Here is a 25,570-nt window from a genome sequence, read left to right as displayed (position 1 = left end):
GGAGGTAAAGGCTACAGTGAGCCATGATCAGGCCATTGCACTCCAGCCTGGGCGATACCCTGTCTAAAAGAAAAACAGAAACAATCAGGCCAGACACAGTGGCTCACATCTATAATCCTAGCATTTTCAGAGGTTGAGGTGAGAAGATTGCTTGAGGCTAGGAGTTTAAGACCAGCCTGAGCAACATAGGGAGACCCTGTCTCTACAAAAAAACAGTTTTAAAAAATTAGCTAGGCATGGTGGTTCGTGCCTGTAGTCCCAGCTACTCAGGAGGCTGGGGTGAAAGAATCACTTGAGGCCAGGAGGTCAAAGCCGCAGTGAGCCATGATCAGGCTACTGCATTCCAGACTGGGCAAAAATCAATTTTAGAACATTTTTGTCACCCCAGAAGAAATTTTGAGCCTCTCAGTCAGCACCTCCCAACCCTTCTGTTCCCTTCCCCCCTCCCACCCTGGCCCTAGGCATCATTAATCTACCTTCAGTCTCTATAGATTTGCCTATTCTGGACATTTCATTAAAAGGAATCACAAAGATTGAGCACGATGGCTCACGCCTGTAATCCCAGCACTTTGGGAGGCCGAGGCAGGCAGATCATGAGGTCAGGAGTTCAAGACCAGCCTGGCCAACACGGTGAAACTCTGTCTCTACTAAAAATACAAAAATTAGCCAGGAGTGGTAGCAGGCACCTGTAATCCCAGCTACTGGGGAGCCTGAGGTAGGAGAATTGCTTGAACCCAGGGAGGGAGAGGTTGCAGTGAGCCAAGATCACGCCATTGCACTGCAGCCTGGGCGACAGAGCGAAATTCCGTCTCGGGAAAAAAAAAAAAAAAAAAAAAGGAATCACAAAATAGGCCTGTTGTGAACAGCTTCTTTCCCATAGCATGTGTTCAAGGTTCATCTGCATTGGGGTGTGTGTCAGTGCTTCGTTCCTTTTTGTGGCTGAAAAATCTCCCATTGTATACATAGACCACACATTGTTTATGTATTCCTCGTCGATAGATATTTGGGTTGTTTCCACTTTTGGGGTGTTATACATAATGCTACTGTGAACATCTGTGAACAAGGCTCTGTATGGACATGTTTTCAATGCACTTTGGTATATACCTAGGAGTAGCTAGGTCACATGGTAATTCCTTGTTCCTTTTTGTTTGTTTAGAGAGAGTCTTGCTTTGTTTCCCAGGCTGGGGTGCAGTGGTGCAATCTTGGCTCACTGCAAACTCCAGCCTCCTGGGTTCAAGCAATTCTCCTGCCTCAGCCTCCCTAGTAGCTGGGATTATAGGTGCTCACCACCACGCCCAGCTAATTTTTTTTTTTTTTTTTTTTTTTTTTTGAGACGGAGTCTTGCTCTGTTTCCCAGGCTGGAGGGCAGTGGCTGATCTTGGCTCACTGCAACCTCCACCTCCCGGGTTCAAGCAATTCTCCTGCCTCAACCTCCTAAGTAGCTGAGATCACAGACATGTGTCACCATGCCCAGCTAATTTTTTTTTGTATTTTTAGTAGAGACAGGGTTTCATCATGTTGACCAGGCTGGTCTCGAACTCCTGACCTTGGGTGATTCACTCCCCTCAGCCTCCCAGAGTGCTGGGATTACAGGCGTGAGCCACCTTGCCCAGGCTAATTTTTTTTTTTTTTTTTTTTTTTTTGTAGAGACTGGGTTTCCCCATGTTGGCCAGACTGGTCTCAAACTGAGCTCAGGTGATCCACTTGCCTCAGCCTCCCAAAGTGCTGTGATTACAGGCATGAGCCACCATGCCCAGCCACCCTTTTTTTTTTTTTTTAATCTGTATTTTAAGGAAGCAACACTGTATGTTTAACTTTCTGAGAAGTTACCAAACTGTTTTCCAAAGTGGTTGCACCATTTTACAGTCCCACCAGTGGTACATGAGGGTTCCGATTTCCACTGGAGGATTTTAAACAGGGGAATGACATGATCCGATTTTTAAAAGACCCCTCAGCCGGTCATGGTGGCTCACACCTGTAGTCCCAACACTTTGGGAGGCCGAGGTGGGTGGATCACCTGAGGTCAGGAGTTTGAGACCAGCCTGACCAATATGGTGAAACCCCGTCTTACAAAAATTAGCCGGGCATGGTAGCCTGCGCCTGTAGTCCCAGCTACTCGGGAGGCTGAGACAGGAGAATCGCTTGAACCAGGAAGGTGGAGGTTTCAGTGAGCTGAGATTGCGCCACTGCACTCCAGCCTGGGTAACAGAGCAAGGCTCCGTCTGAAAACAAAAAGGGGGGGGGGTCCTGATAATGTCTGCGGGGAGGATGGATTGTAAGGATACAAGATGAGAAGCAGGCAGCAGTCTTTTTTTTTTTTTTTTTTTGAGACGGAGTCTCGCTCTGTCGCCCAGGCTGGAGTGCAGTGGCGCGATCTTGGCTCACTGCAAGCTCCGCCTCCCGGGTTCACGCCATTCTCCTGCCTCAGCCTCCCGAGTAGCTGGGACTACAGGCGCCCACAACCGCGCCCGGCTAATTTTTTGTATTTTTAGTAGAGACGGGGTTTCACCGTGGTCTCGATCTCCTGACCTTGTGATCCGCCCGCCTCGGCCTCCCAAAGTGCTGGGATTACAGGCGTGAGCCACCGGGCCTGGCAAGCAGGCAGCAGTCTTGAATGGTGCCTTAGGAACTGTAGTAGGGGAATGGTAATAGGACAGTTTGGGGATATATTTGGAGGTGGCTGGAACTGCCAGAAAAAGAGGTCATTTCCAGACTTTTGGGGTGCAGGAGCCCCTGAGGACTTTCCAAGGATCTCACCGTGCCAGGACAGAGCGCAGGCCAGCCTCCCCTAGCAGAGACCCCTGTCTCCCGCCTAGGAGCTGAAAATTCTGGTGGACTACGACGAGAAAGGCTACCTGCTGCAGATCTTCACCAAACCGGTGCAGGACCGGCCCACGCTCTTCCTGGAAGTCATCCAGCGCCACAACCACCAGGTACCACTTGTCCCCGGCAGGCCCAAGGGGACAGGCAGCTAGTACACTCGGTTTTCTGGGTCCCTGGCTCATCTCCTCTCTTTCCCGCCCCAGGGTTTTGGAGCCGGCAACTTCAACTCACTTTTCAAGGCTTTCGAGGAGGAGCAGAACCTGCGGGGCAACCTCACCGACTTGGAGACCAATGGGGTGGTGCCCGGCATGTAAGCCCCGCCCACTGCCCTCCCCACGGAGGCCCCGCCCACCCGCAGACACAGCCACGCCCTCTGATTCTGGAACTCGCCCAACTTCCCTACTGGCTGCTCCCCTTGGGTCCCGCCCACCAGTAGACTCGGCCCCCAAGGCTCCGCCCACCATGACCACACCCCTCGGCGGGCCGCCCTCTGCTCCAGCCCTCCGGATTAAAGCATGCCCGGGTCCAATGCGGTGTCTGTGTTTATGTTGCGCGCGTAAGGCAGTAGTGCCTCATGGCAGCCCAGGGAAGGCCAGGGCGGCCGCCAGCGCAGCGGGACCGAGGAGCCGCGGGTGCCAGCGCTTTGCCAAGAGGGATCGCGCTGAGAGGGGAATTCCGGAACCAGGGAAGGAAGGGGACTTGCACTCTGGAGGGAAAGACGGATGACACTGCTTTTGTAGAGAGGTAAACGCAATTCAGAAAATAAAGCAAGCGATGAGCCGGGCGTGGTGGCTCACACCTATAATTTCAGCGCTTTGGGAGGCCATGGTGGGAGGATCGCTTGAGGCCAGGAGTTCGAGCCCAGCCTGGTAACATAGCAAGACCCCGCCACCTCACCTGTGTCTACACGAATAAAAAATAAAAATTAGCTGGGCGTGGTGGCGCACACCTGTGGTCCCAGCTACTCAGGAGGCTGAGGTGGGAGGATCGACTGATGGACAGAGGTCGAGGCTGCAGTGAGCCCTGATCATGACACTGCACTCCAGCCTGGGCAAGAGTGAGACCCTGTCTCAAAAAAAAAAAAAAAAAGGCAGTTGATGAAATTATGTGGAGGTGAAGATCGCAGGGGAGGTAATTTTGATCAAGGGAAGACCTCTCCGAGAAGGTGACATTTGGGAGCCCGCCATGGGACGATGCTCGGGAAGAGGATTCCAGGAAGAGTAAACAGGGAAAGGCCCTGAGGTGGGGTCAGAGTTTTTCAGCATCTTGTCTTCTGCTGGCTTGATGATCTCTTTTTTTTTTTTTTTTTTTTTTTTTGAGACGGAGAGTCTTGCTTTGTCCCCCAGGCTGGAGTGCAGTGGCCCGATCTCAGCTCCACTGCAAGCTCCACCTCCAGCGTTCACGCCATTCTCCTGCCTCAGCCTCCCGAGTAGCTGGGGCTACAGGCGCCCGCCACCATGCCCAGCTAATTTTTTGTATTTTTAGTGGAGACGGGGTTTCACCTTGTTAGCCAGAATGGTCTCGATCTCCTGACCTCGTGATCTGCCTGTCTTGGCCTCTCGAAGTGCTGGGATTACAGGCGTGAGCCACTGTGCCGGGCCGATGATCTCTAAAGATGAGCTGTCTTCAGTTTTGCTACCCAGAGCCCAAACCTCTGAACACAGGAGAGGGGAGAGTGTTAGACAAGGGACTCTAGGGGCAGCATCCCTGCTCAACAACTGTAGGACATGGTCCCTTTGTTCCTGGTCTCAGAGATAAAGCAGGTAGAAGGGGTCTGGGATCCCAGTCCCTCCCCTCAGCAGGGCAGTGCCCATGGCCCACCCATGCAGCTGCACTGCCCCAGCCTTGCCCGCAGTGAGGACTTTTTTTGAAAAGGGGCTTGTTCATACTCACACAAGTGTGAGTGATCCTTGTAAAAGAATGAGGTAGGTGGGTCCTAAAACCCTAGGAAGGAAATTCTTTCTTCAAAACCAGGAAAGAGTTGGTAGGGGGCAAATTTGGCCTTTTTTTCTTTTTCTTTTTCTTTTCTTTTCTTTTTTTTTTTGAGACAGAGTCTTACTCTGGTGCTCAGGCTGGAGTGCAGTGGTGTGATCTCAGCTCACTGCAACCTCCACCTCCTGGGCTCAGGTGATCCTCCTACCTCAGCCTCCCAAGTAGCTGGGACTACAGGCATGCACCACCGTGTCCAGCTAATTTTGTTTTTATTTTTCAGGAGATGGGATCTCACTATGTTGGCCAGGCTGGTCTTGAACTCCTGATCTCAGGTGATCCGCCCATCTCAGTCTCCCAAAGTGCTGGGATTATAGGCGTGAGCCACTGTGCCTGGCCTCTTTCTGCTTCTAAAGCTTGAGAACCCTCCGTGAGGATGAGTCAACTCAGAACTAGGAGGCAGCAGAGCTCAAAAGAAGAAAAAGAATACTCTGAGTTGGTATAATGGTGGGAGTTGGGAATTTTTTTCAGATTATAGAAGAAATCAGGACTTCTGGGATCACGAACTTCAGAAATAAAGAGATCAGTGAGAACCCAAAGGATTCTGTACAAAAAAATACTCCCCCTCTATTCTCCCGTGACTTATGTGAAGAAGGGAAATTGTATAACCCAGAAGGATGCAAACTAGTGGCTTACAGACTAAATGTGGCTCATAGACCTACTTCATTTTGCCTGCATGGTTTCAAACAAATTTGAGACAACATTTTAGAAAGTTGGGCACATATGGCCAGGTGCGGTGGCTCACGCCTGTAATCCCAGCACTTTGGGAGGCTAAGGCAGATGGATCACTTGAGGTCAGGAGTTAGAGACCCGCCTGCCCAACAGGGTGAAACCTCACCTCTACTAAAAATACAAAAATTAGCCGGGCATGGAGGCAGTTGCCTGTAATTCCAGCTACTCAGGAGGCTGAGGCAGGAGAATCCCTTGAACCTGGGAGGTGGAGCTTGCAGTGAGCCGAGATCACGCCTCTGCACTCTAGCCTGGGTGGCAGAGTGAGACTCCATCTCAAAAAAAAAAAAAAAAAATTGGGAGGTCGAGGTGGGCGGATCACCTGAGGTTGGGGGTTGGAGACCAGCCTGGTCAACATGGTGAAACCCTGTCTCTACTAAAAATACAAAATTACCTGGGCCTGTTGGTGCACACCTGTAATCCCAGCAACTCGGGAGGCTGAGGCAAGAGAATCACTTGAACCCAGGAGGCAGAGGTTGCAGTGAGATCGCACCACTGCACTCCAGCCTGGGCAAAAACAGCGAAACTCTATCTCATAAATAAATAAATAAATGAATAAATAAAGCATGCAGAGCAGACACCCATTAGCTGAGCACATACTAGAGAGCCCGACTGCCTGAGTTAACCTCTCAGATAGCCACTTGATAGCTGTGTGACCTATGGCAAGCTACTTGACCTCTCAGTGCTTCAGTTTCCTATGTTAAGTGGAAATTATAATAATACCCTCCTTCCAGCCCTGTTGGGAGTTTAGTATCAAAGATGTTTCAAACAGAGGCTGGCACAAAGTCAGTGCTATGTGAATATTCTTATTTTTGGGGGGAGTGGTTCTTGCCCACAAGGGAACCCAAGTTTGTCTGGAACCTCACTCTGTCTGAGGTCTCTGTCACTGAGGCTGGAGAGCAGTGGCATGATCACAGCTCACTGCAGCCTTGACGTCCCCAGCTTCAGCGATCCTCCTACCTCAGCCTCCCTAATAGCTGGGACCATAGGCATATGCCACCATGCCTGGCTAATTTTTGTATTTTTAGTAGAGTCAGGGTTTCTCCATGTTTCCCAGGCTGGCCTCGAACTCCTGGCCACAAGTGATCCTTTCTCCTGCCTCAGCCTCCTGAGAAGCTGGAGAGGGGCTCCCATTTTGGCCCCAACAATAGAGCCAATGAAGAAAGGACTTATCTCTTGGTACTGAGGAGCAGAGGAAGAGGTGGATGGATTTGAGGAATAGGGAAGAAGCATCAGATTTGGTAGGTAAGGGAGGGAAAGGGAAGGTTTAAATCCAGGATCCCTGGCCTTTGAGCTTAGGTGATCAGTGGCAGGCAGCGGTGGTTGGAGGCAGAGAACAGAAGTGTCGTTGACCAAGGTAGAAAATATGACAGGAGAGCAGGTTCAAGAGAGAAGATGAAGACAGGCGCAGTGGCTCACACCTATAATCCTGGCACTTTGGGAGGTCAAGGCCAGAGGATTGCTTGAGCCCAGGAGTTCAAGACCAGCTTGGGAAACACAGTGAGACCCCATTTCTATAAAAATTTAAAAATTGGCTGGATACAGGTGGCTCACGCCTGTAATTCCAGCACTTTGAAAGGCCGAGGCGGGCAGATCACTTGAGGTTAGGAGTTTGAGACCAGCCTGGCCGACATGGTGAAACCCCGTCTCTACTAAAAATACAAACATTAGCCGGATGTGGTGGCATTTGCCTGTAATCCCAGCTACTCAGGAGGCTGAGGCTTGAACCCAGGAGGCAGAGGTTGCTGTAACCGAGAACCCGCCACTGCACTCCAGCCTGGGCAACAGAGCGAGACTCTGTCTCATAAAATAACATAAAATAAAATAAAATAAAATAAATAAAATAAAATAAATAAATTAAAATAAAATAAGAGATAGGGTTCCATCTGTTCTAATAATAAAAAACTAGCCGGGCGTGGTGGCACACAGCTGTAGTCCCAGCTACTCACAAGGCTGAAGCATGAGAATCCCTTGAACCTGGGAAGCAGAGGTTGCAGTGAGCCAAAACCATGCCATTGCATTCCAGCCTGGGCAACAGAGACTGACTCTGTCTCAAAAAAAATTTTAAAAGGCCAGGCGCGGTGGCTCATGTCTAGAATCCCAGCACTTTGGGAGGTCGAGGCGGGCAGATCACTTGAGGTCAGGAGTTGGAGACCAGCCTGGCCAGCATGGTGAAACCCCATCTCTACTAAAAAAAAAAAAAAAATTAGCCGGGCGTGGTGGTGTATGCCTGTAGTCCCAGCTACCTGGGAGGCTGAGGTAGGAGAATGGCTTGAACCCAGGAGGCAGAGGTTGCAGTGAGCCAAGATTGCATCACTGCACTCCAGCCTGGGCGACAGAGCAAGACTCTGTCTCAAAAAAAAAAAATAAAGAAAAAAGAAAAAGACCAGGCACAGTGGCTCACGCCTGTAATCCCAGCACTTTGGGAAGCAGAGGCGGGCAGATCCCCTGAGGTCAGGAGTTCGAGACCAGCATGATCAACATGGAGAAATCCCATCTCTACTAAAAATACAAAATTAGCCAGGCATGGTGGCACATGCCTGTAATCCCAGTAATCCCTACTCGGGAGGCTGAGGCAGGCGAATCGCTTGAACCCGGTAGGCGGAGGTTGCAGTGAGCCAAGATCGTGCCATTGCACTCCAGCCTGGGCAACAAGAGCAAAACTCTGTCTCAAGAAAAAAAAGAAAAGAAAAGAATTTTTTTTTTTTTTTTTGAGACGGAGTCTCGCTCTGTTGCCCAGACTGGAGTGCAGTGGCCGGATCTCAGCTCACTACAAGCTCCGCCTCCTGGGTTTACACCATTCTCCTGCCTCAGCCTCCTGAGTAGCGGGGACTACAGGCGCCCACCACTTCGCCCGGCTAGTTGTTTTTTTTTTTTTTTTTTTTTTGTATTTTTTAGTAGAGACAGGGTTTCACTGTGTTAGTCAGGATGGTCTGGATCTCTTGACCTCGTGATCCACCCATCTCGGCCTCCCAAAGTGCTGGGATTACAGGCTTGAGCCACTGCGCCCGGCCAAGAAATTTTTAAAATTAGCTGGCATGGTAAAGTGTGCCTATCTTCCCTGATACTTAGGAGGTTGAAGTGGGGGGATCACTTGAACTCAGCAGATCGAGGCCGCAGTAAACTATGATCATGCCACCGCACTCCAGACTGGGTGACAGAACTAGACCTTGTCTCTAAAATAAATAAGAGTAAAATTGTATATTCCTCCAACTACACCCCGCCCCTTCTCTTAGCTTTTTTCTCCTTACTATAGCATTTACTTTTCACATTTGCCTGGCTTGCCCTCAAGAACAGTGTTTCCTTCATTCCTATCCCCAAGCCTAGAGGAGTGCCTGGCACAGACAAGGTACTCAATAAATATTGGTTGATTGAATTAATGGCCAGACGCTTCCTTATCTTTGCTGGCTCAGCCCAGACCTCAGTCCTCTATTCCCATGAATCAACTTACGGGAGTGTCCACCTGTCTGGATGCACAATTCCTAAAAGCAGCCCACCATGAACGGACAATTTACGCTCCCTTCCTTTCGTTGATACCACAAATGAGGCTGCGAAGAACACTCTTGTTCATATTGTTGCCCACTGTATCTGTCAGGCTCAATTCCTCACAGTGGAACACTGAAGCCAAGACTTTGGGTGCATTTGATCATTTTGAGACGGAGTCTCACTCTCTCACCAAGCTGGAGTGCAGTGGCGTGATCTCGGCTCACTGCAACCTCCGCCTCCTGGGCTCAAGCGATTCTCCCACCTCAGCCTCCCAAGTAGCTGGGATTACAGGCATGCACCACCACACCCGGCTCATTTTTGTATTTTTAGTAGAGATGGGGTTTTACCATGCTGGTTAGGCTGGCTCCAACTCCTGACCTCAGGTGATCTGCCGCCTAGGCCTCCCAAAGTGTTGTGATCACAGGTATGAGCCACCGCGCCAGTCCTGTGCATTTTAAATAATGATTGCTAATAGGTATTTTCCCTCCTAAAAGTTGCAGCGATTTTTGGCTTCCACTAATGATGCATGAGAGTTCCCCTGCCTACTGCTCCCCCAAACTGGGTTTCCTCCACCTTCTAATATTTGCCAACCTGACAGGGGGAAATGGTATGGGATAATTCACGTTTCTCCAGTAAAAAGTGAGGTACAGTGTCTTTTCAGGCATATTGCTTTTTGCTAAGGTTTTACATCTTTCCTTCTTGGAGACATTTACTGTGGACGCCAACTACAAGCCCTTTGTCACCCCTCTACGGGGTCAGGCAGAGCTGAGACTGGGGCACAGTATCTCTGAAACGCCGTGAGTACAGGATAGATTTAATTCTTCTCAACTTGTACTATTTTATCAGCCCTTTTTCCTCCCTCAAATGCAGACTGGGGTGGGGGGGACAGGAGGGCCTCTCCTTAAGTGTTAAACATTTCTAAGGAACCACCTACATTCTTCTAGTGATAGTAAAAGGATACCTGATCTTATTTCCTTCATTGCAGACCTCATGAGTCAAAAACCTGAGGTTTTAAGAAAACATCTAGAAATCAGACTTAAAAGCTGTGGAAGGTCTAGTGGTGACTATAATTTGGCCCAGTTCACAAAACCCACCTACAAGTTCAGGCTGGGCACGGTGGTTCACATCTGTAATCCCACTACTTTGGGAGGCTGAGGTGGGAGGATAGATTGAGCCCAGCAGTTTGAGACCAGTCTGGGCAACACAGGGAGACCCCGTCTCTACAAAAAATTTCTTAAAAATTAGCTAGGCATGGTGGTGTGCGCCTGTAGTGCCAGCTACTCAGGAGGTTGAGATGGGAGGATCACCTGAGCCCAGGAAGTCAAGGCTGCAGTGAGCCATGATTGCACCACTACACTCCAGCTTGGGGTGACAGAGCGAGACCCTGTCTCAAAAACAAAAACAAAAAACCCTGCTGATTTGAGTGTCTGAGTGGAGCACTCCACCCTCCACGGAAGCAGGATGTGTTCCCAACAGAAAGAAAGAATAAAGAGAGGGAGAGAGGAGAGCAAGAGAGATGGCGTATCTGTAAGAAAAGTCAGTATATTTATGGTTTGCTTTATAAAAGTTACTATAATACAATGGTACATAGTATTGAATTCACAAAAATATGAACAAATATTTACAGCAAGACACACTCACAACGGAAACACTTCTCTTCAAAACAAGTTGCATATGGATGATGGAGCCTATACAGAGGTATCCCTACAACTTATCGGTTCTCTTCTTTGCAGGGTGAGGGAGAGAAAACAAAAAATAGCAGAAACCCCCAACTCCTGAAAAGCAGAGATTTGTTCAATGAAAAATGAGGGAGTGGAAAGAAGAATGACTCGACACATACCTTGATTATTGCAAACCACTCTGGGGCTGGGGCAGGGGGTCCTGGGAGAGGCAGGTCTAGTCCCCTTAGTGAAGGCCAGCCGAGGTTTACACTGGGCACGATGGCTGGGGGCAAGGTGAGGCCGGGGGAGGGGCGAGGCAAGGGTCCCTTCCCTGGTATTCTCACATCGCCCCACTTCTTTTATGGAAGGGGACAGAATGGAGACAGCCCCTTGGGGGCTGTACATGTAACTTGAATCAGCCATCTCTACAAGCTACGCATTTCCTCATGTGAAAAATAAATTATTTCCTCAGTTGCACAATTAGGCAGAAAACCGCAAACGGAAGAGAAGTTCGCCGCTGTGCCCAGGTACCCCATCTGTGTCTTAATGCCACCAATTTCCTTGATCTTGAAACCGGCGGGCACAGTCTCAAATAGAGAGGGCCTGGGGGAAAGGAATTAAAAAAAAAAAAAAACACACACAACAAAACCACCAACGACAAAAAAGAGAAAAATAACAATTCTTTGTACAGAATTTACATGATAACAAGCTTGACACAAGCTGAGATACCAGAGGCTCCGGCCTCCCGCGTCTGCAGGGTGGGAGCAGCTCCCACATGGAGCGCGCTCGTCTTGATGAGGACTCCGGGTCACAACAGTCACTTTCCAGAAATTATTTACACGCCTTCTCTGCTTTCTGGGGTACGGGGGGACTTGCTTTTGTCTTTTTTTTTTTTTTTTGGAAGTACAAAGAAATGAGCAAAAAATGTCTTCCCGCATGTTTCTACAAGAAACAATGTTCCCAAGAGAAAGTCCTTTGCGGCAGCCTCTATGCACAGAAGTTGGTTCTGAACTTCAAAAACCTTTTTCCCCTTCGTTTTGATTTTATACACGCACAAGAAAAAAAAATGCATAGGAATAAACTGAAGAGGATAGGAAGGGGGTCAAAAGGGAAAAAAAAAAAAACTGTCAAAGACTTAGATCTGAGTTTTAAAATCTTTTCCAAGATTTTTCCTTTCTCTAGGAGAAGGAATCTGCTCCCTCCGAAAATAAATATCCTCTGGCCTTCTTGGGGGGAGGGGCTGCCGGCAGGGGGACATGGGGTGTGGGTCGGGGATGACTGGGTGAAGCTTATAAGCCAAAAAATGCCACACGCAGACGGTCTGACAACCCGTAATGGAGGGACGGGGGACCCGCCTGCCCTTGGGAGCCCCCTCCCACCCAGGGTGAAGGCAAGGGCAGAAGAGAGTGGCCGCCCGCCTTCTCAGCGCCCCTCACCTGCACTGGGGCCTCCGAGAGGCTCCCTCGTTGCTGGCATCCAAATGAGAAAGTAAACATTGAACCCAAGGTTTAGGGGGTGCTGGGGTGTGAGGTGGCAGGGAGAGCTGGGTGGAGACCCCTGCCAGGGACGAGCTTAGCTCCACCAGGGTCGCCGGGTCAGCGGTGCCCCAGGCCTCTGGGGAAGGAATAGGCTAGGGCTCGGGTTGGGAAAGGTGTTGGGGTCTCCTCACTGTGCCCACGGGCAGTGAGGGGGACTTTCAGGGCTTAGTGTTCTGAGGTCAAGGCCGTGGGGGCCTCTGTCCTTCCCACAGCACCCGGCCCTGCGTCCAGGCCCGGGTGGCTTCCAGGACACGGGCCACGCACAGCCACACTGAGGCCTCTGCAGACCCCCCGCGGGGCCCCTCTGATTCCACCTTCACATTTCAACGGTTAAAATGTCTTTTCTCACGATGAGGAAAAAAAACAGAGGACAAAACAACATAGCAGCATTCACAGGAAGAGGCCGAGGGTGACGGTGGGAGGGAGAAGAAACAGAGAACAGAGAGAGGGGAGGAGAGACGGAGAGAGAGAAGCTGATGCTGGAGTTAAACAGAAATCCTGAAAGGGGCGTTTGTAAAAATGAGAGAGACGTGGGCTGAGCGACAGAGAAGCCCTTTCCCGCGGAGGGGCCGGAGCCAGGGGCTCCAGGGGGTAGTGTGGGGCGCCAGGCCCTGAATGGCCGCTGGGTAGAGGACAGCACCTGAAATGGGGGCGGGCGGGGGGGCCAGGCCCCGGGGCCGGGGGGCTCCACGCTCAGGAGTCCCAAGGCTGCGGCGACATCCTTCGAGTCTGGCGCGGGAGCCTAGTTGAGGGTGCCCCGGCAGTTCTCGGAGCCGCAGAGGCAGGGGATCTTGACGTCCTCGATGGGGAACTTGTAGTCATAGGTGATCTCCTCGTTGACGTTGATGTGCTGCTTCGAGTAGATGACTATCTTCTTCTGCGACTCCACCGTGATCACCTTGGCATAGCAGTTGGGCTGCAGGCAAGGTTGGGAGAGAGTGAGCCCCAGGCCCCCTAGGGTCCCCCGCCACTGCAGACCCCTCAAACCCAACCAGGCCTGTGCTTAAGGCCTGACATTGCCATGAGATTCCCCAACCCACTGCTCTGCTCTGGACCTTTGCTCCCCCCGACCCCCAGGGATGACCCCTTGCCTCTGATATTAAATCATGACGATAAAAATTATTTCCCAGGCCTTTCATTTCCATTCATAGTGCAAGTGCTCCCAAATGTATGTCTATGTTTAGCTCACGTCTCACTTCTGAACTCTAGACAAAGGGTCAGCAAACTATAGCCCCTAGCTGCCTGTTTTTGTAAATAAAGTTTTACTGGCACGTAGCCATATCCATTCTCCCATTCATTTGCATATAATTTGTGGCTGCTTTTGTTAAAATAGCCAAGTTCAGTAGTTGCCATAGAGAGCATCTGAGCCATCAAGCCAAAAATATTTATTATCTGGCCCTTCACAGAAAAGGTAAAGGGCTCCAAGCCCATAAATGCAACTACCTGCTGTCTGCTGGTGGCAGCCCCGGGACCGTCTTTGACTTAGAAAGCTCACACCTAAAGCATGATCTGCTCCTGCTCTGGGGAGCTGCTGCACCACGCACCCAGGCCCCAGAGCATCTGCCTCCCTGCCTTCTTCAGTCCAGATCTGGCCCCCACCAGGGCTGGTGAGTTCAGTCCCAGAAGGACCTCCTGGTTGTGTCTACCGCTCTCCACTTCTGGGGTCACCAGCCACGCTCAGGCCCTTACTACTGCTCACCCACCTGCTACAGCCCCCTCAGCCACTCTCACCCCTGAAAAAACCCACTCCTGCCCCAGCAGCCAGGGAAATGCTTCCAAAGGGACAGCAGAACCTGTCGCCCGATAGCGCCAACCTTCCAGCGACCATGGCTCTCAGAGAAACAGTTCCTCAGCTTGACCACCCACAGCCCAGCCCACCCGGTCCTCTTACCCTACCCGATGCCCACTGCCTCCCTTGCTGTCTCTCAAACAGGTGTTCTTCCCACTGCCCCAGGGCCTTTGAACACACAGTTCCCCTTGCCCCAGCACCGCTTCCCCTGGGCAATTCCCTCTCACCCCTCAGATCTCCTTGGATATTCACAGGAAAGTCCCTACCACCCAGGCAAGGATCAAGTCACAACAGAGAGCCAGCAGGCACTGAGGACCGACTTGGCCAGGACTCAAAGGACCCACAGGCAGTGACCCATCCATGTGGCCCTCCTAACAACCTACAAGGAGTGACTGTTACTGTCCCTGTTTTACAGACAAGGAAACTAAGGCACAGAGACATCAAGCAACTCACGAAGCTGCGATGCCAAGACTCGGGCCCAAAGTCAGGGGCATCCAGCCCGGAACATGCCTCCCTCCTGCTCGGAGCTTCCTGCGCTCATCCTTCAGCACTCAGATCCCTGTTATCAGTGTCCCTCCCCTCTAGGCCTGCACCACCCGATACGGTTGTCACAAGCTAATTAAGTTTAAATTCATCACAATGAAACAAAATTTAAAACTCAGGTTCCCAGATGCACTGGGCACATTTCCAGTGCTCAACACCACACATGTGGCTAACCCACAGCACAGATGCATGTAGTGCACCTCCCCCTCCCCCCTGCAGAAAGTGCTGGTGGACAGCTCGGCCCGAGCAGGGCTGAGCCCGACCAATGAAGGCAGGGAGAAAAGGCTAACGTTGGAGAAACAACTCCGTAATTACCAATGAACTGAACCAACCACTTATTTGAGTCCTCTACATGCCACAGAAGTCTCACTATGCCCATTCCACAGATGAGAAACTGAAGCTCAGAGGAGTAGAGCTCCTGGTAGACCTCACATGTCCTCCTCTCTCTATAACCTTTGACCAACCTGAGCTTGGAAAGGAGGCCAAGCTGATGGCACTGCCGTGCCGGGGCTTCCGGCCCTCCTGGCACAGAAGCAGGGCCAGGGGCAGGGGCAGGGGCAGGGCCACCCCCGGCTGGGCACTCACGTTGCAGCTGTGGTTGATGAAGCGCGCGAAGTTGCCGCATTTGGTGGCGTCGATGATGGTGTCGTGGTCTACCCGGAACATGTAGCTGCTCCCGATGCCCTCGTCCTCATAACGCTTCTCCCGCATGTCTGCGATCACCTGACCACAAAAGGGTGTCAGTCTGGCTGGGCCAGCCCCATGCCCGGCCCCATGCCCACCCTGCCGGGCAGTGCCTACCTGACGGATATTCTGGCCCACGTACTCGATGACCATCTCGTCAGCCGCGATGGGCTCCATGGCGAACAAGCCCCAGTCATGAATGTGGCTCTTGCAGAACTTGAGCTTTTTCTTCCGGAACTGCAGGAGGGAAGACAGGGAGAGGTGAGCCCCGGTCTCAGGTCCTGCTGCCACCCCGGGATCTGGGTGAAGCCCGGCCTCACCTTGAGCTGGTTGAACTTGAGCAGGTCGCTGTCACAGCTGCCAGTGAAGGAGGACAGCAGGCGACGCTGCTCCGAACGTCGCTCCGAGCCTGCCCGGGTGGAGGCATGGGGCTGTGCTGGGATGCTCATGCCCTGCAGAGGACGGTGTGCAGGGGCTCAGCAGGGCTGGTCGTGTCCTCGGCTGTCCCACCCTAAGCTCTGGATCTGTCATCCCCAGCATCCTGGGCTCCTTTCTCTGGGCTTCTCCACACCTGCCTGTCCCTAATTGTCACTGCTTCCCTGCCCCCTCCATCCCATCAGTATCTGAGTGTGCTCACGCTCCTATCTTTACAACGAGACTCACCCTTGCCTGGCGCTGTCTTTTCCCCATTTCAGCCCAAAGCTTTGTCTACCCTGACCCCCCCGCTTGGCTCTCACCCAGACCCCTCCGACCCCCAAGCATTCGAAATTGGGGATCCTTCCAAAACCCTCGTGTCACGTCCTGCTCTTGGCCTCTACCCCACCCATTAACCTTTGGAGCATCCCAGGCCTCTGCCACATGTGCCCTCCCAGGTGAGGTCACCACTTCTCTCCTGGCGATGCCCACACTTAGGTCGCCAGGCTGCAGATCCCCATCCTAAGTTCCGCCATACCCACATGCCCATCAAGACCTCTCTGCCTGGGTGTTTTCAGAATCCGCAGAACTCAAGTTGCCCCGTGGTGACAGCATATCAGCCTCCCCATCTCAGGTCCAGTGTCCAGCTTCCCAGCACCCCCCACCCCAGCCACACCCTGGGCTGTCACCCCCGGCCCATCCCTGTCTCCTGTATCCAGGCCAGCCCCAGTCCTGTCCATCCCACTTCCTCATATTCTTCCACAGGCATCCATGTCTCCTCACATCCAGCACGTCCGCATATCCAGTCTGGAAACTGCAGCAACCCGAACACAGTCGGCCCTCAGGACCTCTGTGCCAGCTCCATACCACCCCAGCTCCTCTCAGAACCTCCCTCTGCTGCCTGTCACCCCAGGAGACAGGTCACTCACTACCACAGTCCCCCCCACCCTAGTGGCCTGAGCTGTCTTTCACACCACAAGTGGCCTCTCCTTTCCCCTCCTCACACCAAGGAGCTCCCCGCTGCCTCAGGGCCTTTGCACCGCTGCTGTCCTAGGGAGGCCTGCTGGGGTCAGTGAGCCCCTCTCTGGTTTTAACTTCTTATGAAAGTTGCTTTTTCACTTCTGTGGTCTCTTTGGCATCCGCATGGCGCCTTCCCGCACTTTGCTTGGGTCTGACCCTCTGACTCCCCTTTGACTTGGAAATCCCTAACCCCTCTCCTGTTTTCTCAATTTTTTTAAATTTAAAAATAAAAATAAATAACTAAATTCCATGAGGAAAAAGATTTGGTGTTGTTCACTGCTATAGACCCAGAACAGTGCCTGGTACGCAGCATGTACTCAATAGATATTTGCTAGATTAAAAAAGAATTAATGAGGCCAGGCGATGTGGCTCGTGCTTATAATCCCAGCAGTTTGGGAGACCAAGGCAGGCAGATTACTTGAGGTCAGGAGTTCAAGACCAACCTGCCCAATATGGCGAACTCCCATCTCTACTAAAAATACAAAAAATTTAGCCAGGCCTGGTGACCGGCACCTGTAATCCCAGCTACTCGGGAGGCTGAGGCAGGAGAATCATTTGAACCCAGGAGGCAGAGGTTGCAGTGAGCTGAGATCGTGCCACTGCACTCCAGCCTGGGTGACAGAGCAAGGCTTTGTCTCAAAAAGAGCCAAGCAAAAAACAAACAAAAAATGAATGAACTTGTGGAAACAGAGCTCCGTCACATCCCTGATTAAACCCTTGGGAGGTACTCCAGGGCCCATGGGACTAAGGCAGATTCCTTCCTTCTCCTAGGCCCTGCCCACCCGCCTCTCCCCTTCCACTTGCACACTGTGTGCCAGCTCCTCTGGCCTCACAACTCCTCCCTCTGCCCGGCACCCCTCCACGAGTGCCCTGGATCCCCATGGCCCAGCCAGCTGATGTGTCCAGGAGCCCTGGCAGTACCTGGGTGTCTGCAGGGGGCTCATCGGTGCTGGCACGGCTGCTGTTGAGGTATCTGAGCTTGTCCTTCTTGTCGATGGTGTAGAAGCCCTCGCTGCGGGCACAGCCTGTCACGTGCTCACGAATGCCATCGTCCCGTTTCTTTTTCTTAGCTGAAGAGAGGCTGGTGGGTGGGTGTGGGTCAAGGGCCACATGGACATTCTCAGAGAGTCCCTCCTGGTCCCTTCATAGACTGGTCCCGCCCATCCTCAGACCACCCTCCGGGGACAGCGATGTCCAGTTCTACTGCCCACTCCCATGCCACCTCCACGCGGCTGCCCGCTGACCAACCCCGCTGACGGTCAATACCTAGTTGCATGGCTCTGGGTGTCTTTTTTTTTTGAGACATGGTCTCCTGTTGCCCAGGCTCGAGTGCAGTGGTGCAATCTCAGCTTACTGTAGCTTCAGCCTCCTGAGCAGCTGGGACTACAGGCATGCACCACCACAGCCAGCTAATTTCTGGATTTTTTTGTAGTGATGGGGTTTTGCTACGTTTCCCAGGCCGGCCTCGACCTCCAGAGACCAAGTGATCCGTCCACCTTGGCCTCCCAAAGTGCTGGGCGTGTTAACCATTTTCTGCTGTTTCCCATCTGTGAATTGGGGTGACAGTGATGCCTCTGTAAGTGATGAAATATGCTTATGGTCCTTAGCAGAGTTTTGTGTTTTTTGAGACAGAGTCTCGCTCTGTCGCCCAGGCTGGAGTGCAATGGTGCGATCTTGGCTTACTGCAACCTATGCCTCCCGGGTTCAAGCAATTCTCCTGCCTCAGCCTCCAGAGTAGCTGGAATTATAGGCATGTGCTACCACACCCGGCTAACTTTTGTATTTTTAGTAGAGATGGGGTTTTGCCACGTTGGCCAGGCTGGTCTCAAACTTCCGGCCTCAAGTGATCCACTCGCCTCAGCCTCCCATAGTGCTGGGATTACAGCTGTGAGCCATGGTGCCCGGCATTGAGCAGAGCTCTTGACGCAAACTGAGTGCTCACAAATCAGTCTAATACAACAGGGATAACGAGGGGTCTAGCCTCATAGACCTATGCGAACAACCAAGCCTCTATGAAAGCCTGGTGGTGAAAAGCCTGGACTCTAGAGCCAGGTTTGCCTGGGTTCAAATCTCAACTCTGCCACTTGTAGCTGTGTGACTTTGGACAGGTCACTGAACCTCTCTGAACCTTAGTAAAATGGGAATCATACCCTTATCTCACCAGGCTACTGGGAGGTTATGAAGGGGACAAGGAAGCCCTCAGCCCTTGCGTGCTGTTAAGCTGCACGGCACTGCTGTTACATGTGGCCCCGAGACCTGCTAACTCTGGGGGTGAGATGGGCCTGGCAGAGGAGTCCTTAAAACGTGCCAATGATGATTCACTCTGGAGCCTGGCATGGGAAGTGACGGTGGTGCGTGCTGTCACCTTCACAGGCACCGTGGGCTGCTACAGACTGGGAGGTGGGGCCTAGAGAGGTGAGTGGGGACTTCCTGCATCCCAGAAGGTGCAGAGCCCCACATGCTGGCAGGATATAGGGATGGTAGACCCAGAGCGTGTCGTTAAGCCAGTCCATGCCATTGTCCTGCTGCAGCAGTCGCTCATAAGTGACACATAGGAAGCGGATGTCCTCCTCGTCGATGCCACCGTTCCAGATGTCATACAGGATGGTCATCTCCTCAAACTCTGAGCGGGGCCGGAAGAGGGGCTGGGGTGGCGAGAGTTCGGGCGAGCCCGCAGGTGGCACCAGGTCCTCATGGCGCTTCTTAGGTGGCCGGCGCCACGGCCCCCGACTCTTGGCCAACTCCATGTACTCCTCAGTGACCTCATCACGCCCACGGGGGCCTGGAGGGATGGCCTCGGAGGGCCACTGGTTGTCTAGCTCCTTAAAGGGCAGCTTGGTGGGCTCTACAGGTGGGGGAGGTGGGGGTGGGGGTGGCTGGGGGGGAAGGGGTGGTGGAGGGGCTGGGATCCCCGCGTTCCGGAAATCCAGGGTCACTGTCCGGGGGTCGTGAGTGCTGGGGAAGACGGGGGTCTGCGGCTGGCCCGGCAGGAGCAGGAGTTCCCTTCCAAGGGCGGCCCCTGCTGGTGGCCGGACCAAGGGCCCATCCAAGGAGAGCATAGATGGTGGGGATCGCCGGGGCCGGCCCGGCTTTCTCTTCATTGGGGGTGGGCAAGAGGCCAGGGGGGCGGGCAGCAAGGGCGGCAGCGGGGTGGGGGTACGAGCCTGGGCCCGCAAGACAGCGGGTAATGCCAAGGGCAAGGGCAAGGGCAGGGGCAGAGGGAGGGGCAGGCCCGTCTCCAGGAGCACCGGGGAAGCCAGGGGCCCGGAGCGTTCATCACGTCGGCCAGTGGGGAGGGGGCAGACGGGCAGAAGCAACGGCCCACTGGGCTCGGAGAAGGTGGGTGTGAAGCTGAAGTCCCGGCCAGGTGTCCGAGGGAGGCCCCCACTGTTCAAGCCGGGGGACGGGGCTGGGTAGGAGAAGGGGCTGCCGGGCACTTGCGGAGAGCTCAAGGACAGGCCACTGCTGCCCCCTGATAGCGGGGGCTCCCCGCCTGGTGTGGCTGGCACCGTCTCTGTGCTCTGCGACTTGGCCAGGCTGCCACAGAGGCCTGGAGTATGTGGGGGGTGGTCTTCAGCAGGGTGCTCCGGAGGGACAGATGGATGTGAGGCGTCTGTGGTCTCGGGCTCCGGCGGTGGGCTGGGTGGCCGGGGTGGTCGTGGGGGCGGCAATGGTGGTTGCAGGGGCAAGGGGAGCATCATAGGGGGCTCTGGCTCCACTTGCAGGTCATGCTCTGCAGAGAGGTGAGCAAACACGAGACAGTTACCATTCAATCCAAACGTCTCTCAGTGCCTTATTCTGTGCTCCATACCTGGCTGGCTCACAGCTGAGTCTGAGCACGGGACCTGTCCATCTCCAACTAAACCTCTCAAGGACTGCTCAGCGCCCAACCCAGTGTTAGGCACACAGTATATCCTTTATCTATGTTGGTAGCTAAATCACAGATGCAGGAGACACGTATCCCAGCCTTTCACACTATGTCTTCAGAACAAAGTCTGAAGTCCCTGTGGCCCAAGAAAATCTGCTCTATGACTGAATAAAATTAAACAAGTCTCTTTTCTGCAGGACTTGTCAGAGCCTTCAAGGATTTTTTTCCTAGCACTTACCTCCACTGTCACGGGACACATTTCTTAATTTTTTAACTAATTTACTTTTTATTTTTGAGACGGGTGGAATGCAGTGGCATGATGGTTTAGTCGTTGTAGCCTAAACCGCCAGGGCTCAAGGGCTCCTCCCGCCTAAGGCTCCTGAGTAGCTGGGACTACAGGCATGTGCCACCACACCCAGCTAATTTTGAAATGTTTTGTGGGGATGGGTTCTCACTATGCTGCCTAGGCTGGTCTTGAACCCCTGGTCTCAAGTGATCCACCAGCCTTGGCCTCCCAAAGTGCTGGAATTACAGATGTGAGTCACCATGCCTGACCACAAAATACATTTTTTTCATTTTATATTTTTATATCATTTTATTTTATTTTATTTTATTTTTGAGACAGAGTCTCACTCTGTTGCACAGGCTGGAGAGCAATCTCGGCTCACTGCAAGCTACCTCTGCCTCCCAGGTCCAAGCTATTCTTCTTCCTCAGCCTCCTGAGCCGCTGGGGTTACAGGCAGTGCCACAATGCCCTGCTAATTTTTTGTATTTTTAGTACAGACGGGGTTTCGTCATGTTGGCCAGGCTGGTCTCAAACTCCTGACCTCAGCTGATCTGCCCACCTCGGCTTCCCACAGTGCTGGGATTACAAGTGTGAGACACCGTGCCAGGCCCATTTCTTTTTCTTTTTTCCTTTCTTTTTTTTTTTTTGAGACAGAATCTCACTCTATAGCCCAGGCTGGAGTGCAGTGTGGTATGATCTCGGGTCACTGCAACCTCTGCCACCCAGGTTCAAGCAATTCTTCCTTAGCCTCCCAAGTAGCTGGGATTACAAGAGCCTGCCACCTGTTTTTAATTTTCTAATTGATCTGTTGTCATCTGTTCCCCTGCTCCATGGGAGCAGATATTTTTGTCTGTTTGGTCCACTGTTGTATTGCTACTGCTCAAAATAATAGCAGGGACACAATGGAGGCTTAATATTGAGTCAATGCTCAAAGACTGTGGTTAATGGTGGAATAAACAAAACAAAACACAGTCGTCCCTCAATACACACAGGGAATTGGTTCCAGCACTCCCTGGTATACCAAAATCTGCACATACTCAAAGCTTGTAGTCCGTCTTGCAGAACCCATGGATAGGCAGGCGGTCGCCCTCCATATAGGTGGGTTTAGCATCCCACTGGTCTTTCCTGTCCATGTTTGATTGAAAACTGCATGTCAGTGGGCCCTAGCCATGTGTTCAATGTACAACAGGAGCAGCTGTAATCCTTTCCTGAGGGACTTATTAAAGGTAGGTGCTAGGCCAGGCGCGGTGGCTCAAGCCTGCAATCCCAGCATTTTGGGAGGCTGAGGCGGGCAGATCACAAGGTCAGGAGATCGAGACCATCCTGGCCAACACCGTGAAACCCCGTCTCTACCAAAAATACAAAAAATTAGCCGGGCGTGGTGGCGGGTACCTGTAGTCCCAGCTACTCAGGAGGCTAAGGCAGGAGAATGGCATGAACCTGGGAAGCGGAGCTTGCAGTGAGCCGAGATGGCGCCACTGCACTCCAGCCTGGGCAACAGAGCAACACTCCATCTCATAAAAAAAGGTAGGTGCTAACCACATGCAGCTATGTAAGCCAAAATAAATTGAACACTATTACAAACTTAGTTCCACTGTGCCACTGGCCATGTTTCAAGAGTGTGGTAACAACACTGTGTCTGAAGGCTACAGTGCTGGACAGCACAGCTCCAGAATGCCACCATCACCGTGTGAAGTTCTACTGGCCATGCAGTTAGAGCCTCTCGTGTGCTCTGTGCAGCTTCATCACAACGCTGGAGGGGGCGACGCCCGCAGCCCTCACCTGGCCCAGCACCCACCTGTCACTAACGTAACCATGGACACCCATCCTCCTTTTGGGGAGCATCTCATGGGAATGATGGTCCAAGGACCAAGCCACCAGGGAAACACTGGCAGTGAGGACTGAAAAATAGCAGTGGTTCCCCTTTGGGTTGATGTACTCAGTGCCAGGCTCCGTGCTGGCACCCAACACCTCATCTCGCTCAAGGGAGGCACAACTGACTGATCTCATTTTACAGGGGAAACTGAGGCTGGGGACGGTCAGAGATCTACCCAAGGAAGCCTGGGCTGATTCTGACTGTGAGGACTTCCTGCCTCCCTCCCACCACCCTCCCAAGGGGTTGCAAGTGTTACCTGGAGCTCGTTCAGGGGACAATGGGGGTCGGGCCTCCACCTCCCTGGCAGGGGGCTCTGGAGACAGCAACATGGCCCCTTCCTGGCTCAGGCCTGGCTCCTCAGGGGGCTCCCTGGAGTCCACTGGCTCTTCAACACCCACAGGCAAGGGGGGCTCATCCAGCATGGGGGGCCGCTCCTCAGGGGCTGCAGCCTCAGTCCTGATGTCCGCCTCCTCTTCCATGCCCAACGAGTCCACTGCTGGTGCCCCCGGGGCCAGAGAAGCTTCCGCCCCGTCCTGCTCAAAGTCCTCAGGGCCTGCAGAAGCCATGCTTTCCTCTGCCACCATCGCCGCCTCCTCCTCTTCTTCTTCCTCCTCTTCCCTGGTCGCCACCTCCTCTTCATCCTCTGAGGATGAGGGTGAGGACTCGGAGCTTGACTCAAACTCAGAAGACTCGGAACTCTCGCTGGATGACGTGGCTTCAGCCTTGGAGGTTACAATGCTCACTGTCTCCTCTAGATGGGGGACACAGAGGAGGGGCTGCTGAGGACCCACTGTGCCCCTGCCCCACCCAGACCCCTCACCAATGGCCTCAAACTGGCGGCACCCAGGTTGAACATGACCCTCAGATATGTGTGTGGGGAGTGTATTCGCTAGTAGTTTTTTGTTTTTGTTTTTTTTTGAGATGGAGTTTTACTCTTGTTGCCCAGGCTAGAGTGCAGTGGCACGATCTCAGCTCACTGTAACCTCCACTTTCTGTGTTCAAGTGATTCTCCTGCCTCAGCCTCCCAAGTAGCTGGGATTACAGGCATGCGCCACCACGCCCGGCTAATTTGTACTTTTAGTAGAGACGGTGTTTCACCATGTTGGCCAGGCTGGTCTCAAACTCCTGAGCTCAGATGATCCATTTGCCTCGGCTCCCAAAGTGCTGGGATTACAGGAGTGAACCACCACACCCAGCCACCAGTAGTCACTTTTAAAAATTGAGGTAAAATTAACATAACAGAAAACTGCTCGGTTTTTTTTGTTGTTGTTTTTTGGTTTTTTTGAGACGGAGTCTCGCTCTGTCGCCCAGGCTGGAGTGCAGTGGCGCAATCTCGGCTCACTGCAAGCTCCGCCTCCCAGGTTCATGCCATTCTCCTGCCTCAGCCTCCCCAGTAGCTGGGACTACAGGCGCCCGCCACCACGCCTGGCTAATTTTTGTATTTTTAGTAGAGACGGGGTTTCGCCATGTTGGCCAGGCTGGTCTTGAACTCCTACCCTCAGGTGATCCACCAGCCTAGGCCTCCCAAAGTGCTGGGATTACAGGTGTGAGCCACTTCGCCTGGCCAACTGCTCGTTTTAAAGTGATAATTCCAGCAGCATTTAGTACATCTGGTTCCTAAGTATTTTCATCAGCTGAAAAGGAAGTCACGCAGGCTGAGCAAGCCCCGCTGAACGCCAGGCTCTCTAGCCCTAAGGAGCACAGACCTGCTTTCTGTCTCTATGGACATGCCATTCTGTTCAGGACACTCCCTGAAGATGGAACCATACGCCACCCTATGTGTGTGTTTTAACAAGGTAACGTCTCAAAAGCACAACATTTTGGCTCAAAAGTATTTCTGACAATTCCTCAGGCTCTGCCCTGGGGAAAGAGGGACCCCAGGAGGGCCAGACAGCTGCGGCCTCCCTGCTCACCTTCATCCGAGTCCCCTTCATCCTTCTCACTCGCCTCTGACAGGGCTGTGTCTTCGTCATCGTTCTCAGACTCGTCCCGGTCATCACTGTCATCATCGTCGTCATCCTGGGGGAGAGGGAAGGGTGGGGACAGGTGAGCCGAAGGGCCTGGCCCAGCCCCCTGAGGCTTCCTGGCCTGTTAGGTACCTTATCTGATGTGGATGAGGTTGAGGAGGAGGAGAGCTGGCTCCTGGGGCCTTCCTCCTCCTCCTCCTCTGCCTCCTCCTCCTCCTCCTCGGTGCTCTCCTGTTCTTCCTCCTTGTCGGAGGCCGAAGACGAGGGTGAGGTGGTTGAGGACCCCGAGGATGATGACGCCGATGAGGAGGACGACGCCGACAAGGACTCCTTCTCGTCCTCCTCCCCGCCACTGTCCAGCTCCAGAGGCCGCGCCGGCCGCCGCCGCACACCCACGCCCTTGGGGTCCCGCTTGGCGAGCTCACAGGGGGTGTCTGCCATGTCCCGGTCTCGCTCTCGCTCGGACTCTGCAGGGAAGGAGGGAGTCAGAGCTGGGCTGGGGGGATGCAGAAGAAGGGGACCCCAACACCCAGAGCACCAACCTTCATCTTCCTCATCCACAGAGGTCGAGGGCCGCAGCCGCTTCTGGTCGCCAGATGAGGTGGTGTCTGGTGGCTCCTTCCTCTTAACCTTGAAGGAGGGCAGGCGAATGGCCCCACGCAGCCCAATGCCCAGGCCCAGGCCCTCGTAGCCCAGGCCCTCACCCTTGCCCCATGACTCCAACAGGCATGAGGCGATGCGGTCCTTGGGCTTCGGCCTGTCCTCGTCCTTGTGCTCGCCGGACTTCACCGGGGTCAGTGAGGCCTGGGGTGGAGATAGGAGGGGCCCGTTACCGCTTCTGGCACTAGCAAACCTTGCAGGGAGCCCTCCCAGGGCTACCTTCCGCTCGGCAGTAAC

General features: G+C 53.1%; 2 protein-coding genes across 4 annotated transcripts in view; one reads left to right on the top strand and one right to left on the bottom strand.

The window, feature by feature from the left end:
• The window catches only part of HPD (4-hydroxyphenylpyruvate dioxygenase), a 24,075-nt gene extending 20,723 nt beyond the window's left edge, over positions 1-3,352 (top strand). Inside the window, exons 13-14 of the mRNA XM_005572466.4 lie at positions 2,817-2,933; positions 3,027-3,352. Coding sequence (XP_005572523.2) covers positions 2,817-2,933; positions 3,027-3,137 — 228 coding nt within the window. The 3' untranslated portion in view covers positions 3,138-3,352. The remainder of the gene's footprint in view (positions 1-2,816; positions 2,934-3,026) is intronic.
• Positions 3,353-10,553: 7,201 nt separating this feature from the next.
• SETD1B (SET domain containing 1B, histone lysine methyltransferase) overlaps positions 10,554-25,570 on the bottom strand; it is a 28,268-nt gene continuing 13,251 nt past the window's right edge. For all 3 annotated transcript variants that reach the window (XM_045366121.3, XM_045366120.3, XM_045366119.3), the window contains exons 8-17: positions 25,216-25,477; positions 24,806-25,140; positions 24,620-24,725; positions 22,963-23,457; positions 19,150-20,409; positions 17,598-17,764; positions 15,563-15,694; positions 15,360-15,479; positions 15,144-15,281; positions 10,554-13,142 (exon numbers count right to left, since the gene is read on the bottom strand). In XM_045366121.3, the coding sequence (XP_045222056.2) occupies positions 12,969-13,142; positions 15,144-15,281; positions 15,360-15,479; positions 15,563-15,694; positions 17,598-17,764; positions 19,150-20,409; positions 22,963-23,457; positions 24,620-24,725; positions 24,806-25,140; positions 25,216-25,477 (3,189 nt within the window). In that variant the 3' untranslated portion in view covers positions 10,554-12,968. The remainder of the gene's footprint in view (positions 13,143-15,143; positions 15,282-15,359; positions 15,480-15,562; positions 15,695-17,597; positions 17,765-19,149; positions 20,410-22,962; positions 23,458-24,619; positions 24,726-24,805; positions 25,141-25,215; positions 25,478-25,570) is intronic.

The sequence above is a fragment of the Macaca fascicularis genome, chromosome 11, assembly GCF_037993035.2.
Source record: "Macaca fascicularis isolate 582-1 chromosome 11, T2T-MFA8v1.1".
Classification (NCBI taxonomy): Eukaryota; Metazoa; Chordata; class Mammalia; order Primates; family Cercopithecidae; genus Macaca; species Macaca fascicularis.
Note: the sequence above shows the minus strand (reverse complement) of the source record. Positions and strands in the feature narration are given on the sequence as shown.